This window comes from Sander lucioperca, chromosome 16 (assembly GCF_008315115.2).
Source record: "Sander lucioperca isolate FBNREF2018 chromosome 16, SLUC_FBN_1.2, whole genome shotgun sequence".
NCBI lineage: Eukaryota > Metazoa > Chordata > Actinopteri > Perciformes > Percidae > Sander > Sander lucioperca.
In genome coordinates this window covers 24,367,376-24,386,323 of record NC_050188.1, presented here as the reverse complement: position 1 = coordinate 24,386,323, position 18,948 = coordinate 24,367,376, and the positions used below count along the sequence as shown (strand labels likewise).

Here is an 18,948-nt window from a genome sequence, read left to right as displayed (position 1 = left end):
ATAGGCAGTGGTGTAGTGGTCCCTGGAGAAGTGGGTATACTCTGTGTTCACCTTTTTTTTTTTTTTTTTTTTTTTTTAAAAGTAGTCCAGAAAAAAGCCCTGTTTTAGAAACAGTGACATGTAAGACTATGATTTAGTTTACCCAAAAAATCTGTCATTTCTACTTGCTCACTATTATAAAATGATCATGACTTGATTAGGAGCAGTTTGTAGTTACTACTGGTCACACAAGCAGCCTGGATGAATGTAAAATGTATTTATCATGAGGCAAACATGGTGTTATCTCTTCTCCTCTAAATGTGCAGTCATATTGCCACTGGCAATTTGCCAGTAGTTTAAAATAATGATTGATTTGGAAACCACCTTAAAACTTACCTCAGAATTATGTCTTCCATCAACTGGGGTGGCACACCGCCGCTTGTGTTATTTCTTCATCTGTTGTTTGGTCTGCTGCCGTTATCGTAGTCAAGTGGCACCTGAGGTTTTTTTTTGTTTTTTTTCACTGGCACCTGAGGTATTAGCGATATTTTCCTCGGCATGACCCGCCCTACTCTGCCTCTGATTGGCTCATCAGTCCTCATGCCTAAAGTTAACCAATCTAATCAGTGAAAGCAGCGAGTACCAGCCAATTAGAGGCAGAGGAGGGTGGGTCATGGCTTCACTATCCTTGAGGAAAAAATGGGCAATCAGGCTCACAGATATTACTGAATGGTGCGCATCAGGGGGGATTTAGAAGTGGGTATACGCAATGCTGACTGAAAAATAAGTAGGTATACGCCATATACCAGCGTATACCCTGGACTACACCACTGCCTATAGGGATGTACTGCTTGGGGAAAGAAATTACACCGATTGCCCAATTAAGTTGCAATAAAAACAGACATCCATGTCATTTACATAGGAGAATGTCAACATTGTCAAATGCTACAGTCTTAAAACTAGAAAGGTACAGCTAAACTAGAATTGGCATGAGGAAGCAACATGGTGATTAGATTAGCTCTGCATCAACAAAAGTCAACACAGTGAAAGACTTAAATAATGTCCAGATCAGACAAAAATAATTGTTTTTAATTACAGTTCATCAGAGACGCACACAACTTAAACCATTTGAATGCAGTAAAGTCCACTTCACACTCTGTTATTCCGAAATGTCTCTTGTTATGCTTCTTAATTACCGACTCTGCCCCTTTGTCCTCAACAGCGCAGTTGCATTATTTCACCACAAGAGCCCTAATATGTCAGTCAACAGTCTTTCCAACAGTTTTCCAAGGCTGAATAGGAAGACTAGTAGTGTAGATGTAACCTAAGTAACTGACTGAACAACCAGTATTTCTTTATAACAATCACAATCCAGGTGATAAGATACAGTTCCACAACATTTCTCTGTATGTGTTTCCTGCAGATGTTGGTGGTTAACGGAGAGGTTCTCTCTGTTTTTGTATAAGTGGGTTAATGCTCTTTGAGGTGTCCATGTCAGGTATTAATGGACGACGACGAGGCGTGAACCGTCCGACGCGTACATATGTACATATTTATTATTGTGCTGCTGTTTCTTTATTGCTGTTATAATAACAGTGTTATTATGTGCTGATGTGCTGCTGTTTTTTTATTATGGCTTTGTTTTATATACAGTTTAGTGTATTACATGTAATGACTAGTGGTGTAATATAACTATGTACACTTACTCCAGTACTGTACTTCAGTCCAAATGTTGAGGTACTTATACTTTACTTGAGTCTTTTCTTTTCATGCCACTTTCTACTTCTACTCCGCTACATTTCAGAGAGAAATATTGGACTTTTTACTCCACTACATTCATCTGTTACAGCTTTAGTTACTAGTTACTTTAGTTACTCCACTACATTCATCTGTTTGAGCTTTAGTTACTAGTTACTTTAGTTACTCCACTACATTCATCTGTTACAGCTGTAGTTACTAGTTACTTTAGTTACTCCACTACATTTATCTGTTACAGCTTTAGTTACTAGTTACTTTAGTTACTCCACTACATTCATCTGTTACAGCTTTAGTTACTAGTTACTTTAGTTACTCCACTACATTCATCTGTTCCAGCTTTAGTTACTAGTTACTTTAGTTACTCCACTACATTTATCTGTTACAGCTTTAGTTACTAGTTACTTTAGTTACTCCACTACATTCATCTGTTACAGCTTTAGTTACTAGTTACTTTACACATTAAGATTTCTGCACACAGAACACATGTTTATAAATCTGATGTTTGATTCTAAAGTAAACTAGCCAACAATATAACTGCCTAAAAGTCCAGCTGAGATGATCAGACCATTACACACTTAGTTGATTGACAGAACTCTTTGGATCATTTCTAAAATGTGAGGATTTTTCCACATTCAGTACGTTTACTTTAACACTTTAAGTACATTTTCCTGACGATATTTACAGACTTTTACTTAAGTAACATGTTCAATGCATAACTTGTAACATAGCACTTTTACAGTGTGGTATTAGTACTTTTAGGGATCTGAATACTTCTTCCACCACTGATGTTGTGATTTTGCCTCAGTTAAACATGGTGTTCTGCACTGATGCAGATATTGTACCCTACCTGTTGGTTAATAAAGCTAAAACCGATTACCAGCTTGCAGTTGAAATGTGAATGCAGGGTATTCTGTTGCTTTGCTGTTTATAGTTACATTTCCATTATAGTTGTTTTGGGGCTGTGGAGGCAGAGGGTTATATCTGGTATTCTTTCCACTTATATCTCTGTTGATGTTAGTTTTGGTTGTAGTGCAAGTGTTTCTTGATCAGAATTAAAGGGCTGATTCTAAGCACTGGGCCTTATGCTTGTTTGTATTTGTATTTTGTCTGTAATGTTCAATATTTAATTTGACCTATATGGTGTGGTGGTCATTGTCTTGTGGTCCACCACTTGAAGGAATGTAAAGAAAACACTGTAGTGTTGGCTGTCTCAATGTGTGTGTATTCCAGTTCACTATATTTGTGTGTGGACCATGTATGGCACTAAATACATTTTTCCAGTAAAGCACTATGACTAAGGGGGTGGGGGGCTCATACAAAGAGCAGCCTAGGGGCCCCTGACCACCTTAATCCGCCCCTGGCCATGAGATGCACCTGTTGAGTGAGAACACAATAACAACCCTGATTGGTTGGGTCCATTCACAGTGTTTCCTGCTTAATGAAGGTGAAGTTAATAGGCTTGTTTGAGATTAACTGCACCTCACCTGTAAAGTTGACAAGAGCAGGCGGCAGCAGCAGGGGGCGGTGACAAAAGTCTGCAGTCAAGTCGGACAGTTTCCAGCCGTTTCCAGCAGACTTCAGGCTGCACAGGAAGTCACAGAAACACTGTGGTCCGATTCCGATTTAATAAAATGTTATCAGACCCATATATCAGCTTGTACACAGTCTCCAGTTGTTTTAATTATGACAGAGTAGCTGTTAAAATGCTCTACATGTGATCTGTTGCTGATGTTAATTAACAACAGACTGTAGATGATCTGTAATCTGAACAGATTTAGTCTCTCTGACTTCTTAACATAACTATCAGCCACACAACAGGTGTTCTGTACAGAATAAGCCTTTAAATCAGACAAATAGCAGTTAAAATCCCTCCACTTCAAAATCAATAAAAAGTTTATATAAAAAGTCATCATGTTGCGTCGACTCTGAACCAATCAGCTGTTAGAACAGCTCAGAGGGCATGCATTTCCCAGCATGTCCTGCGTCCGCCTGTGTCTTGCAGTCGGTGAAAAGCAACTGCGCTGCCTGGGTCTCAGAACTGAGGCCCCCTTGATCTCGTGAGGTCATCGTTGCCCATGTGTGCATGACGTCAGAGCAAGTCGGGGTCAAGTCGGAGACAAATCTACCCAGCATGCATTGGGCGGCGATCGCTGGTGATCAATTCTGCGCAGATCTGGCTCATCTCCAACGAGCCTAACGTTCACCTTCAGACAAACAACAAAATCAGATGAAATTACACTGCAACTGTTTGACACATTAAAATGAAAGCGAAACAAACTACCATCATCTTTAATTTGGTTCATTGTTTTCTCAGAGCTCTGAACATTTAATAAAGTATTTTTCTTGCTTCAAAAGTGTGTTTTAATCATGTATCTTGCTCTGTTTTTCTAAAGAAGCCTAAAACACTCCCGGACTTTTATTTTGAAGTTCAGCAACTAATCTATCCCGGAAGCTGTAGTCTTCACTGCGGCTAACTTCACTCTTTGAACAAGATGGCGTCTAGCAGAAAGGTGTGTTAGCAGAGTGTCTTAGTTGTGTTGAGAAAGAGGTAAAATGTGTAAAGTCCAGATGCTGAGAGCGTTGGTGGAGCAGCGACTAACTGCGGCTGCTGAAGAGATATTTGGGCTGTTTGAAAGAACGATAGCAGAGTACGAGGAGGAACTTTGTCGTTCAAAAGAGGAGAACGAGCGACAACGGGAGCTACTGGACGCTGTTTACAACCCTCAGCTTCGGCTACACAGAGCAGGTTTGGTCATTAAACCTTCAGTTGATCTTTCTCTCCTTCCTGTCATCTCTTCTCTCAGCAACCATATGACGATAGGACGTATGTAAATACGCATTTGTTCATAAGATCTATTGTAATCTTCGCTCTTTAACAGGCCTTCGCCAAACCCACCAGACTCCATGTAAATAATCAGTACTTTTATCATCGTAAAACACACTGCATTCAAAGTGGACAGAAACACAATAAAACTACCAAAAGCCGTCTTGGTTCGTTTTTCCACTGTTCCAACAATCACCAAAAATCACCAAAAATGGTTTGGTTGAAATTAACCCTTAATTCACCCATTTACATGTGGAAATATGCTGGCTCTATACATGCTAAAAGTACCGATTATTTACATGGAGTTTGGTGATGGTGATTTCGGGGCTGTTTTCTAGATAAACAAATGTTCTTATTTAATAGGTATTCCCTTAGGACTGTATAGGTGATTGTTACATAGTAGTGATGTTCTCCTTGGAACACAACAGCACAGTATTGTAACCATAGATATATATAAAGGCTAGATGTCTCGTCCGCGCTGCTGGCCAATGGAGGTCGACGTCCGCACCTGGCGGCCATCTTGCCACAGTCAGCTCGCTCACTCGTAACATTGTGTTTTAATGGTGCATGTACTTTTTAAATAACCATAACTTGCTCAATTTTCTACCGATTTCCAAACGGTTTGGTTTGTTATAAACGTCAGAGATGTAGTTATGACACTGCATACTTATGAATAATTATAACCATGGATTTCCATATGAAAATAACATTAAACAGAAAATATAGGTGCAATGAATATACACAAGCACAAGGTATTTATGTTAAATCAATATATAGGCTACTAAAACTCTATATATATATACACTTTTATAATATGTATATTACTAATATAATAAAATAATTTGAGTTATTACATGTTTATTTTAAACAAGTTTAAACTATTATAAAAGTGACATTTATTTGCAATAAAAAATAGGTACAAGATTTCCCTTTACAAATATACATAAAGAAATGCTGCATGTTGAAATACCCACCCTGTAGAGAGAACTACACTACTGTGGAGGTATACACATGGAGGATAGAGATAAAAAATTCAAAAAATTCAATTCAGTTCATTCAATTTTATTTGTATAGCGCCAATTCATAAAAAAAAAGTTATCTCAGGACACTTTTCAAATAGAGCAGGTCTAGACCGAACTCCTTATAACATTATTTACAGAGACTCAACAGTACCACCATGAGCAAGACCTTGGAGACAAGGGCAAGGAAAAACTGCCTGTTAAGAGGCAGAAACCTAGGACAGACCCTTCGGCTCTAGGTGGGCGGTCGTCTGACTCGACCAGTTGGGGTGAGAGAGAGAGAGAGAGAGACAGACAGACAGGTGCACAGCAACAACAGTATTGGCAATGGCAGTCAAGCAGGACCATGGCAGGAGGCTCCACTAGGATCCATGAGAACCTGCAAGACGAGAAAGCACAAGAACTCCGGGGAAGAAGTGAAGTTAGTAACATGCATTAATGGGACATGAATGAGTGCAGAAAGAGAGAGAGAGAGAGAGGAAGAGGAAGAGACAGTGCACCATGGGAAATCCCCCGATAGTCTAGGCCTATAGCAGCATAACTAAGGGATGGTTCAGGACTCACCTGATCCAGCCCTAACTATAAGCTTTATCAAAGAGGAACGTCTTAAGCCTACTCTCAAATGTGGAGAGGGTGTCTCCCTCCCAAACCACAACTGGAAGCTGGTTCCACAGGAGAGGAGCTTGGTAACTGAAGAGACTATAGGAACCACAAGTAGCCATGCATTCAGAGAACGTAGTGTTCTAAAGAGGTAATAGGGTACTATGAGCTCTTTAAGATATGAAGGGGCCTGACCATGAAGAGCTTTATAGGTGAGGAGGATTTTATACAGACAGCAGCTCTGCTTGCTGGTCCCAACTCTGGATTGGCTCTTTTGATTGAAAAGGTTGCCTACCCCTGGGTGTAGTTTCAATGTTCACACATGTTTATTCATTCAAGTGTATGAGTGACAGAGCAAGTGAGATAGCCAGTAGTTCTCAAACTTTTTACACAGAGTACCACCTCAAATAATATTGGGCTCTTAGACTACTAACACCATCATAGACCTTTCTGGGTACCACCAAGATAAAGGATTTAATATAATAAGCCATATGATGCTCTCATTTGTTTGATATTCCACATGCAAATACTCACAACATCAGGTTGAGGTGCATCCTGAGACCATTGGCAGGTTGTTTTCCACTCTTCTAGAGGTGGTTGTGCTTCTTGTTGCTACCAGCTAAAATAAACGTAAGTAAAGAAGTTTTGAGTGTCTAAAATGTGCTGTAATAAACAACATTATATAACTTGCAGAAACAAAAACTAAAGTGACATTTAATCACATATTGATATATCAATCTTATACACCTTGAATTATTGTTGGTCAATGATACACATACACTTTAAAGATGAGCTGGAAAGTTGTAAATGGTTGGCACAACACCATCTTTAAGCCGGACATTCTGCCCCGTTCTGTCAAAGTCCTCACTCCTGAAGTGCTCACTGCAGAGCAGTGTCCTGTCAGAGGCAACAAAACCGTCTCTTCTTAGAGCAAGTTCCCACTGTCTCCTCATCTTTCCGGTTTTGGGAAACCTTAAAAACGTGAGAAACGTACCCAGATATATAAATTATTGTCAACATTTCCAACCCTTTTTTCCTTCTTTCAACATTAACGGTAAGGACAAAAATACACACCTAAGTTATCATATGTTTGGGGTAATTGTATGTATGTATGTGTGCATGTATGCATCATGTATGCATGTATGTACTTTAGAATAAGACAACCACACTAAACTAGTTATAAAAAGGTGTCCAAAAGAAACATTCAGCGATTGTGTAAACAAACTTCTAAAAAGCCTTGGGTCAACAACAATCTTGTAATACTATTATGTCATAGCTATGCTAAACTGTAACGTTAGCTGCTACTAGGTCTCACTCACAGCTTCTTGTTATTAGCCAGCTAATAACTACAACCACATCCACAAAGACTGTAATTTAGACAAAAGATTAGTGATCATAAAATCGTTATTGGTGTCAGTAAAACAGCTCGATTGTGGTCTCAGCCTTGATAACTTGCGCAAGTAGTAGTGATACACAACTATGCTGCACGATTAAGTCGTTTTTCGAAAAGAAAAGCTGCAATTTCAACATGTTCAAGCATCCAGAATTATAGCCACGTTAATAACGTTTGTAAGAAACCAAACCGTTTGTAAATCCGTCAAGATTTCAGCGAGATAAGAGTATTTGTGTTCGTGCAGATCACTCACCTTACATCAGGTACCACAAAGCCCGCAAGAAAGCTTGACTGTGACAAGATGGCTGCCGGTGATGACGTTAGAGACTCCACCGTAAGACATCTAGCCTTTATATATATCTATGATTGTAACCACTGAGGCTTAGAGGGTGTGTGTGTGTGTGTTACAGCTCATTTAAGATCATAATATGAAAAATGATAGAAACACTAAAAAGTTACATATAGTCACTTTAATTACAGACTGCGACACTTTGTGCTCAACAGCGCAGTTGCATTATTTCACCACAAGATGGCCCTAATATGTCAGTCAACAGCTTTTCCAACAGTTTTCCAAGACTGAAAAGGAAGACTAGTAGTGTAGATGTAACCTAAGTAACTGACTGAACAACCATTATTTCTTTTTAACAATCGTAATCCAGGTGATAAGATACAGTTCCACAACATTTCTCTGTATGTGTTTCCTGCAGATGTTCAGCAGCTGTCGGTGGTTAAAGAAGAGGTTCCCCCTGAGCAGCAGGAGTGTAGCTCCAGTGTGGACCAGCAGGAGCCAGAGCCCCCCCCAGACATTAAAGAGGAACAGGAGGAACTGTGGAGCAGTCAGGAGGGAGAGCAGCTTCAAGGGCTGGAGGAGGCTGATATCACCAAGTTCCCATTCACTCCTGTCCCTGTGAAGAGTGAAGATGATGAAGAGGAAGCTCAGTCCTCACAGCTTCATCACAGACAAACTCAACACATGGGAACAGAAGCTGATGGAGAGGACTGTGGAGGACCAGAACCAGCCAGGAACTCACATCCACTTTTACAACCAGAGACTGAAGACCAGACTGGAGACTCTTCTGATCCTGAGACTGATGACAGTGCTGATTGGAAGGAGACCAGAGAACCTCAGTCAGCTTTAAACTCTCTGAAACATGATTCAAGATGTAAGAAACAATTCAGCTGCTCTGAGTGTGGGAAAAGATTTGGCCGCAGGACACATCTGAAGAGACACATGATGACTCACACAGGAGAAAAACCTTTCAGCTGCTCAGTTTGTAAGAAATCTTTTACACAGAGAGGAAGTTTACTGTCACACATGACAGTCCACACAGGAGAGAAACATTTTAGCTGCTGTGAGTGTGGGAAATCTTTCACTGAAAGTGGACACCTGAAGAGACGCATGATGATCATTTCTCATTCTGGAGAAAAATCTTTCAGCTGCTCAGTCTGTAAGAAATCTTTTACACAGAGTGGATATTTACAAAAACACATGAGAATCCACACAGGAGAGAAGCCTTTTAGCTGCTCAGTTTGTAAGAAATCTTTTAGAGAGAGAGGACATTTACGGTCACACATGGCAGTCCACACAGGAGAGAAAAGATTCAGCTGCAGTGTTTGTAACAAAAGATTTGTCTGGCGTTCTGATGTCAAAAGACATAAATGTGTTGGTCAGATGGAAACAGAAGCTGATGGAGAGGACTGTGGAGGACCAGAACCAGCCAGGAACTCACATCCACTTTTACAACCAGAGACTGAAGACCAGACTGGAGACTCTTCTGATCCTGAGACTGGTGACATGGAATAATGTTTGTGCCTTTAAGTCCAAGAAAAACTTCTCAAGTATCAAGTTTCAAACAAAAATCTTTATGTATTAACATCTAGATAGAAGACATTATATTGTGTGGTAGGAAAAAGTACACTCTTATTTTAAATATTTTATTAGATATTTTTTTGTCTTGTAATGTCTGTCATATAATCAATTATAATCAAGAAATCAGACAAATGTAACGATATTTTATAATTTATGATTATTATTATCAATATTCATATTTTATAGTGCCCACACATATATTCACTTCTTTCTAAGTAACAGATGTTCAGCAAGATTTACTACTAATCATGTATCAATATGGGAGTTTATTCAATACACATTGGGTTCATTTTTTTGATTTGGTTCATGTTTAAGCACAATTTAGGCCCAGCTGTCTCTGAGAGGAGACTTTTCTCTCTGTGTCAGGGAGACAGGAAGTGCAGGTTGAAAGCTATCTTAAGTTTAAACAAGGGAGATGTGAGGGAGGTAGCATAGGGAAGTTAGCCTAGCGAAGTTGGTCAGTTGATGTGTCCGAGGCAGCTCAGTTTGTTTGTTAAAATGTAACAAATAAATCGTCGCCCTACACCTCAGGCTCATAATGGTTCTCCTGAGATCCTATAGCTGTAAAAATGGATATAATGGCTGTAATTCATCATGTGTATTATCTAATGGTACATCCGAGTGCTCTATGCTGTAAACCCTGTAACCTGGATGCAATGTTATAAACGTCTCTGTTCCCAAACTGCCAGGCCTAGCTATCTTCAGCTGTAGCTAGAATGAACAGGGCTTTGCGTCGAAAACCCTGTATCCAGTTCTCTTAATACATCCATGGTCTTTACAGCTTGAGCACTCTGGAAGTTAGTATGCAGAAGCATGTAGTCCCTGTTTTCCTCAATGTGTGTTTCCCTGTTTCCTGCAGATGTGCAGCAGCTGTTGGTGGTTAAAGAAGAGGTTTCCCCTGAGCAGCAGGAGTGTAGCTCCAGTGTGGACCAGCAGGAGCCAGGGTCCCCCCCAGACATTAAAGAGGAACAGGAGGAACTGTGGAGCCGTCAGGAGGGAGAGCAGCTTCAAGGGCTGGAGGAGGCTGATATCACCAAGTTCCCATTCACTCCTGTCCCTGTGAAGAGTGAAGATGATGAAAAGAAAGGTAGGAACAACGTGAACGTGTTTTTAGGGGAAGGGGGAAACACTCTGCAGAAGTCTAGGGCTGCACCCTCTGAGTGGATTAATTGACGAATCGGTCGTTCTTAACAAGTTGTATTGGTGTCTAAACTTAACTGTCTTTGCTGCATGATGCTCACCTTTTGTCGGCTAAACTTAAATGTAACGGCCTCTAAGAGGACTGTCACCTCCCGGGGGTCAGTACCCGGCGTCACGGGACCAGCCGGTGGTCGCTTATTTCATGTGGTATCATACAAACAAAGAATGTGTTGTCCAAACTGTGTGGGTATGCTAAATTACACTCTATAGGTTTCCAACAAGTAAGAGAGTCAGGACTAAGTCAATCTGATAATGATCTCAAGGCAAACGTCCAAAATAATGACCATGTTTAAAATGATGAATTAAAAGTCCACTCTCTGATTTGTGATGTTGGAGAGTTGTCAGCTTTATGCACGGTTGTTTTCCCACCCCAAATACATTGTGTCCCAGTAATCAGTTGGAGGTGGAAAAGGTAACATGGAGAAGAAGATAATTTGTGGTAGTATGTCCATCTTAACTATTGACACTCAAGCTTGTAGTGATTTTGGGAGATAAGACCATCGATCAAGATCAGGTTCAATTAAATTATAGATTATAGATGTCCTGGAAGTTTTTATTAGCAATACTAATTAATGAGGGCAAAATGTCCATCTCTAAGTAGTCTATATCCTCGACGTTCCACTTACGGGATTGCTCCGGTGCCAATATAAATTCCGCCGGATGTCTCTCATTTAGGCCAGATATCTGTCACCTTCCTCTTCCTTTGTGTTGGTACTGAAGTGGCAGCTTTAAGTGTAACAAAATATCATCAGCATTAGGTCTGGGACGATTCATTAACGTCATCGATTACAAAAATACGTTGATTTGCATAACTTGCGTCGGACTAGAAGAAGAGGACAGCCCCCATGAAGGCCCTGACGCACCAAGCCGACGGCCAGGTACTAGTGGCGACAACGGCCGACTGTGGTGTCGCCTCACGTCGGCACTCGTCACCGGTCGTCTTGGGCAAAAAAATAGCACTTCTAACATACTGCAAAGGCTACAGCCGACAGCCAAGCACAACGTACGTTCTGTGCACGCAGTACAAAAACCAGATAATGTTTTTATGATACCCACAACAAACAGCATTTGTTCGGTAACCGGGAGATGGCTCACCAGACTGTGCCTCTCCCGTTCTGTCATCCGTTCTCTCTGCAAAGAAGTCTCCCTATGTGGGAGTGAAGCGCAACTACCGAACTGCTGGCTGCTGGCTCGTTAGCTATCGTTAGCTTGTTAATTTCACCCACCCAAATTGCCTTCATCATACACTGGTTACAGAAAATTAGCCAAACAAAATGATCACTTATCATATGTGCTTTCCTTCCATTTGACAACAGCGTGTGAATTAACCATTATATTAAATAGTACTAATGTAGAGGCTGGGCATCTGGCTGGTAAGCTAGCTAGCTTGCTTGCTACATTACATTATTAGATGTCATTTAGCTGATGCTTTTATCCAAAGCGACTTCCAATTAAATGCTTTCAACCCTGAAGGTGCAAACTCCAAACAACAAGTAGTAAGTGTAAGTACATTAGCTTTAAATAAGCAAAACTACAAAGAGCCATATGAAAGTGCAGCTTTTTTTAATGTTTATCCTAGTAGTAGTTAGAAGAGATTGGTTTTTAGCCTTCGGCGGAAGATGCGTAGGCTTTCGGCCATCCTGATCTCACTAGGAAGCTCATTCCACCATTTAGGAGCCAGGACAGGAAACAGTAGGGATTTTGTTGAGTGATTAGTTGTCCCTCGCTGTGGGGGGGCAGCAAGCAGGTCGGCTGATGCAGAGCGTAGTGGGCGGGTTGGGGTATAGGTTTTGACCATGTCCTGGATGTATGCTGGGGCTGATCCATTCGTGGCCCTTTATGCAAGTACTAGTGTGAAGCAGATGCGGGCAGCAATTGGTAACCAGTGAAGAGAGCGGAGGAGAGGTGTAGTGTGAGAGAACTTGGGGAGGTTGAAGACAAGTCGAGCTGCTGCATTCTGAATGAGCTGCAGGGGCCGGATGGCACATGCAGGCAGGCCAATCAGGAGGGAGTTGCAGTAGTCTAGACATGAGATGACTAGAGCCTGAACCAGAACCTGAGCTGCCTTCTGCGTTAGAAGGGGACAGATCCTTCTGATATTATGCAGCATGTATCTACACTATTGGGTAGTTGCAGCAATGTTAGCAGTGAAAGAGAGTTCGTCGTCAAGTGTTACACCCAGGTTTCTAGCAGTCTGGGTGGGGACTACCACAAAGTTTTCAATTGTTATATTATAGGTCTTGGGTAGGAGAGCCCTTCCCTGGAAGGAAAAGGAGCTCAGTCTTGTCAAGGTTTCAGATGGTGTGTGGACATCCAAGAAGAAATTTCAGTCAGACAGGCCGAGATACGTGCTGCTACTTTAGTTGCTAGGGGGCTTATTGTTTAGCGGTGCAGAGAATGAGGTCTATTATGGTCTTTATATTAAATATCACGATATAGGATATTCATTTATTAACGTTAGTTTATTTTTTAATATGTAGGTATGTAGAGATCTTTTAAAAGACATGTTATTGTTGCAGTAAATATACCTACACAAGTAGTTATGTAGCCTAACTATATCTTGTTGGACGTTTGCCTTCATATGGACTGTGGTAGAAGTTCTAGGTGAGATCTGAAATAACGCTTTGGTCAACAAAGTCTTTTAGAGTTTATTTCTTGCAAGAAAGGTTCAATACATCACAGCACAAGGTCTGGAAGAATGAACAAAGATACAAAAGAATCACTCACTTAAAAACCCCTCTCACAAGCTAGCAGACAGGGTAGTGGTGTAAAATTAACAGCCCTGACCAGCTGACAGCACCTGGGAGGGGGTGAATTACTAGCCCTTCTGACTATCATTCCATCTGACCTCTGACCTTCAAGTCCGGGACCGAAATGGGAGGTAGAGAAAAACCAGTCTCTGCACTTTAAGGCAGTTACACACCAACCAGACTGCCGACCGTTGGCAGAAAAGGCTGTTGTACTGATCAGTCTCCCCGAGTTGGTCAAAAAAGTGCCTCGGAACACACCAAAGCGACGAGACGTAATACGTCTCCATAACAGCAGGCAGCGCTAATCTGTATTGTCGCCCAAAAAATGAAAACCGGCAGCTGACTGGACGAACGCGTCACATGGGTCTGGCTGCTGCTTCCAGATTTTGGATTTTTCAATCCGCCATTACTGGCGACTCATTCAGAATACGATCTCATATTGTACTAAAATAGTTCACCGAAACGTGTTTCTGAAAACATTTTAAGAGAGAAATAGGCCGTGCAGTTGTTGAATCTGTCTTCATTTCAGAACGAAAAGGTCAGTTTAAAAGATTTTCGTCAGATTTTGAGAGGCTTAGTCACACTTATCCCGCTTGCCATTTCCGGGTGAGTCCCGACTGCCCTGTCTCCGACTGAGCATGTCAGGTCGACCAAAATGAAGGCAGACAGCTCCTCCAACGGACAACGGCACGGAACACACTGAACAGACTCTTGTCACTGACCTCGACAGACTGTCCAACGGCCGATTATCGGCCCGGTGTGTAACTGCCATTAGATAAACTGAAGAACATAAAGTTTGGCTATCAGGATCCATACATCAATATAGAGGTAAAGAGTTCATGCTGCTAAAAACTAAAAAAAAGTCAATAGATATGTTAAAAGACAAATATGTGATTTCCTATTACAGGACTTAATGTTCAAAAATAGATATTCCAATAGTTCAAACCCATTGTGTTTTTTAGAAGGAACATTTAAACGTCGTTTTTGACCAGTTTTGACAGCTCTATGTGATTGATCAGATGAGATGAAAAATGAAGGCGGTCTTGTGTGTGCCGTCACAGTCATTTGAACATTAATAATAAAATATTGAAATATGAATGATGTTTTTTATATTCATTTTGGATTCATCGTTATACTCATCAAGTAATAATAAAAAAAAAATCTTTATCGATGACAAATATCGTTAGGGACAGCCTTAATCAGCATACAACAATATGACATGAGTGATGTTATTAAATGTGATGGGGGTGAAAGAGGTTTTGGTGAATTTTCAGGGGGCACTGACCATTTTAAAGGGCAGCCCTGTCGGCAAGAGCGTGATAAGGTTACATTGGTTTATATTAGGGCTGTCATAATTGGCCAAAACGTCATTTGAATATTCCTTCTAAAAAAACAGGTTTGAATAAATTTGAATATCCTCTCGTGCCCTCAGCACCTCCTCCTTCACGTCAGCAGGAGTAGGGAACCATTTAGGGAGTGTGGATTAACAAAACCTGAAGCATTTCACCCGATTGGCCTACTTTTTTTCTTGAGCTTTGCAGAGCCCACTCGTGGAAAAAACAGACCAGAATCTATGCATCCCTTCATGAAGTCCCAGTCACAAAAATAGTTAAGCTCTCTTTGAAAGGCACGAAGACCATGAAGCTGGTGGCTGAGGCGATGCAACCCAAGGTTGATGGTTGATTGATCGTAACAGTTCAATTTTAGATCCCCTGAAATCATATATTGTATATGTTCTGGCTCAGTGTAGAAATGCTCATTTTTATGCAGATGATAGCATTCTGTTCACTGCAAACCAGCCAGGCCTTCTCCAGGTTACAGTCTGCTTTCAATGACCTCCAGACCTTCCTGTTAAGTTTAAATGTTGTTCTCACCACGGTCAGTTACACTGTGAGTTATGAAAATGTCAGGGGTTGTGAACGGAGGCAAGTTGTTGAATGGTGCAGTTTTGTCTGACGACCCAGTTTTCCTCAATTTGTGTTTCCTGCAGATGTTCAGCAGCTGTTGGTGGTTAAAGAAGAGGTTCCCCCTGAGCAGCAGGAGTGTAGCTCCAGTGTGGACCAGCAGGAGCCAGAGCCCCCCCCAAACATTAAAGAGGAACAGGAGGAACTGTGGAGCAGTCAGGAGGGAGACCAGCTTCAAGGGCGGGAGGAGGCTGATATCACCAAGTTCCCATTCACTCCTGTCCCTGTGAAGAGTGAAGATGATGAAGAGGAAGCTCAGTCCTCACAGCTTCATCAGAGACAAACTCAACACATGGAAACAGAAGCTGATGGAGAGGACTGTGGAGGACCAGAACCAGCCAGGAACTCACATCCACTTTTACAACCAGAGACTGAAGACCAGACTGGAGACTCTTCTGATCCTGAGACTGATGACAGTGCTGATTGGAAGGAGACCAGAGAACCTCAGTCAGCTTTAAACTCTCTGAAACATGATTCAAGATGTAAGAAAACATTCAGCTGCTCTGAGTGTGGGAGAAGATTTGGCCGCAAGTCACATCTGAAGACACACATGAGAACTCACACAGGAGAAAAACCTTTCAGCTGCTCAGTTTGTAAAAAATCTTTTACACGGAGAGGCAATTTAATTTCACATATGAGAATCCACCACGGGGAAAAACCTTTCATCTGCTCTGACTGTGGTAAAGCTTTCGCTGAAAGTGGAACACTGAAGAGACACATAAGAACTCACACAGGAGAAAAACCTTTCAGCTGCTCAATTTGTGATAAAAGATTTGGCTACAAGACACATCTGAAGACACACATGAGAACTCACACAGGAGAAAAACCTTTCAGCTGCTCAGTCTGTAATACATCTTTTACACAGAGAGCAAATTTATGGTCACACATGGCAGTCCACACAGGGGAGAAAAGTTTCAGCTGCAGTGTTTGTAACAAAAGATTTGTCTGGCGTTCTGATGTCAATAGACATAAATGTGTTGGTCAGATGGAAACAGAAGCTGATGGAGAGGACTGTGGAGGACCAGAACCAGCCAGGAACTCACATCCACTTTTACAACCAGAGACTGAAGACCAGACTGGAAACTCTTCTGATCCTGAGACTGATGACATGGAATAACGTTTGTGCCTTTTAAGTGCAAGCAATACTTCTCAAGTATCAAACAAAAATCTTTATGTATCAACATCTAAATAGAAGACATTATATTGTGTGGTAGGAAAAAGTACACTCTTATTTTAAATATTTTATTAGATATTGTTTTGTCTGTCATATAATCAATTATAATCTAGAAATCAGACAAATGTAACCACCCGATATTTTATATGGCCCACACATATATTCACTTCTTTCTAAGTAATGTATGATTAGCAAGACTCACTATTAGTCATGTATCAATATGGGAGTTTATTCAATATACATTGGGTTCATGTTTAAGCACAATTTAGGCCCAGCTGTCTCGGAGAGGAGACTTTTCTGTCTGTCAGGGAGACAGGAAGTGCAGGTTGAAAGCTATCTTTAGTTTAAACAAGGGAGATGTGAGGGAGGTAGCATAGGGAAGTTAGCCTAGCAAGGTGTTTCCTGTCAGGGAGAGGAGGAGTTTTCTCTTTGAAGCAAAGCTGAGATGGACATATGATCTGTAGAAAACTATAAAAACTCACTTGTGCACTCACTTGCTGTGTCCAAAGGTGGTCCGGTGTGGTCACCAGGACATGCTGAGTACCCTCCAGGATGAAATAAAGTGAAATCATTTGAAGTAAACCATCTGTTGACTAGCATGTACATTAGTAGTTATTGTCTGGGTCACAAGGACCTACTGTAGGTGTACTTCAGGAAGATGAGAGGACAGTCAAAATATCACCACTTTAGGTCCATTTAAAGATGTAACCAACATGAGGTAACTGTGGGCGTGAATGTGTCCAACTGACACCGCCCAAAACGCTGTATAAGAAGAGAGTCGTATGAAACTTAGATTCAGTTGTCTACCGCCGGTGGTCAGTTGATGTGTCCGAGGCAGCTCGGTTTGTTAAAATGAAACAATGGACTGAATATCAACAGTCTCTGGAGTCTTCATGGTGTCCTCGCATATAAATAAAATGGATAGAAAGGCCATTGGACTGTTTGCTGTGGTCATTTGATGGGTACACAACAAAATAGCAATTGTTGTTAGTTGTCCAGTGACAATATGCGTCAGCGGGGCCATAAACTGTGTCGAAGCCTTCTGGGAGGAGAGCCACCCAACGCAGCTCGGGAGACGTTCTCGGAAGGAATGAGGAGGAAAAGTTAGACCCAGCGGCAGCGAGTCAGCGGACCTTTCGGCGAAATTCGCCATTTTGAAAGCAAAATAGGTCACCTACACAATTTGTGCAGATCCGATGAGAAAAATATTTGAGGGGGTAGGGGGGGTCTGGTCTGGGAGAGGCCCAGCCTGCTGAAACATGATGGTCTCCACCCAAACCGACATGGAGCCAGGCTGCTATCTGATAACATAACGACCACACTGAAAGTTAAGTATTGACATTCTGTTGAAAATATCACAGATTCATGCCCCCCAGGTATTGATCCTAATGGCACTTTACAAGTGAATGAATCTGAAAATGTTTTCTGCAGGGTAACATGTAATACTAGTACTATTCCAGTTATAATCAACAATAGACCATACAAAGTGTTGAATCCCCTAAGTAATAAGAAGTTGACTGCAAACATAGTCAATTTAGCATCCAGTTCACGTCAGCCACAGGTAACCAAAAAAGGGGCAATACTTAACAACCTAATTGGAATTACAACTACCACTGCAATGATAGAACAGGATAGGAAAATTAGATGCGGTCTACTAAATATCAGATCTCTGTCTTCTAAAGCAATACTAGTAAACGAATTGATATCCGATAATCAAATTGATCTATTCTGTCTAACTGAAACATGGCTGGGCCATGAAGAGTATGTCAGTCTAAATGAAGCCACTCCTCCCACTCATATTAATACTCAAATTCCCAGAGGCTCAGGCCGAGGAGGGGGAGTTGCAGCCATATTTGACTCAAACCTGTTAATTAATCCTAAACCTAAACTAAATTATAACTCTTTTGAAAATCTCGTTCTTAACCTTCAGCATTCAACATGGAAAACAGTACAGCCTATTATATTTGTTGTTGTCTACCGAGCACCAGGTCCATATTGTGAATTTTTATCGGAATTCTCAGAGTTTTTATCATGTGTAGTCCTAAAATCAGACAAAGTACTTATTGTAGGTGATTTTAATATCCATGTGGACGTTGACAGCAATAGCCTTAGTACTGCTTTCAACTCACTACTAGATTCAATTGGTTTCAGTCAGAGTGTGCACGAGGCCACGCACTGTTTTAACCACACCCTTGACCTAGTGCTGGCATATGGCATCAAAATTGAAGACGTAATAGTATTCCCGCAAAATCCTTTATTATCAGACCACTTCTTAATAACTTTCGAATTCTTACTACCCGATTATACGAAATTAGATAAAAGCTTCTACGCTAGAAGCCTATCTGACAGTGCTATAGCTAAATTTAAGGAAGATATTCCAACAGCACTAAACTCATTAACGTGCCGTAATATAACAG

The 18,948-nt window shown here is 41.1% G+C and overlaps 1 protein-coding gene and 1 long non-coding RNA gene across 2 annotated transcripts; both read left to right on the top strand.

Annotated features, from left to right (window-relative positions):
* The first annotated feature begins 5,926 nt into the window (after window positions 1-5,926).
* On the top strand, window positions 5,927-17,559 carry LOC118493498 (oocyte zinc finger protein XlCOF6-like). The gene is made up of 3 exons (XM_035993461.1): window positions 5,927-5,996; window positions 8,233-9,159; window positions 15,381-17,559. Exons 1-3 carry the CDS (start codon window positions 5,927-5,929, stop codon window positions 16,472-16,474), a joined length of 2,091 nt encoding a protein of 696 aa, XP_035849354.1. The 3' UTR covers window positions 16,475-17,559.
* On the top strand, window positions 12,387-14,275 carry LOC116060854. The gene is made up of 3 exons (XR_004107594.2): window positions 12,387-12,496; window positions 12,881-12,887; window positions 14,264-14,275. It is a non-coding gene; the product is annotated as an uncharacterized LOC116060854 (long non-coding RNA).
* Window positions 17,560-18,948: the final 1,389 nt, after the last annotated feature.

What these genes read in the sequence shown, in the direction of transcription:
- LOC118493498 (XM_035993461.1), top strand. Translation starts at nt 5,927, where the DNA reads ATGGCAGGAGGCTCCACTAGGATCCATGAGAACCTGCAAGACGAGAAA. An exon ending in ACAAGAACTCCGGGGAAGAA is followed by an intron (nt 5,997 to 8,232) that starts GTGAAGTTAGTA and finishes ATCGTAATCCAG; the next exon opens with GTGATAAGATACAGTTCCAC. An exon ending in GTCACACATGGCAGTCCACA is followed by an intron (nt 9,160 to 15,380) that starts CAGGAGAGAAAA and finishes TTGTGTTTCCTG; the next exon opens with CAGATGTTCAGCAGCTGTTG.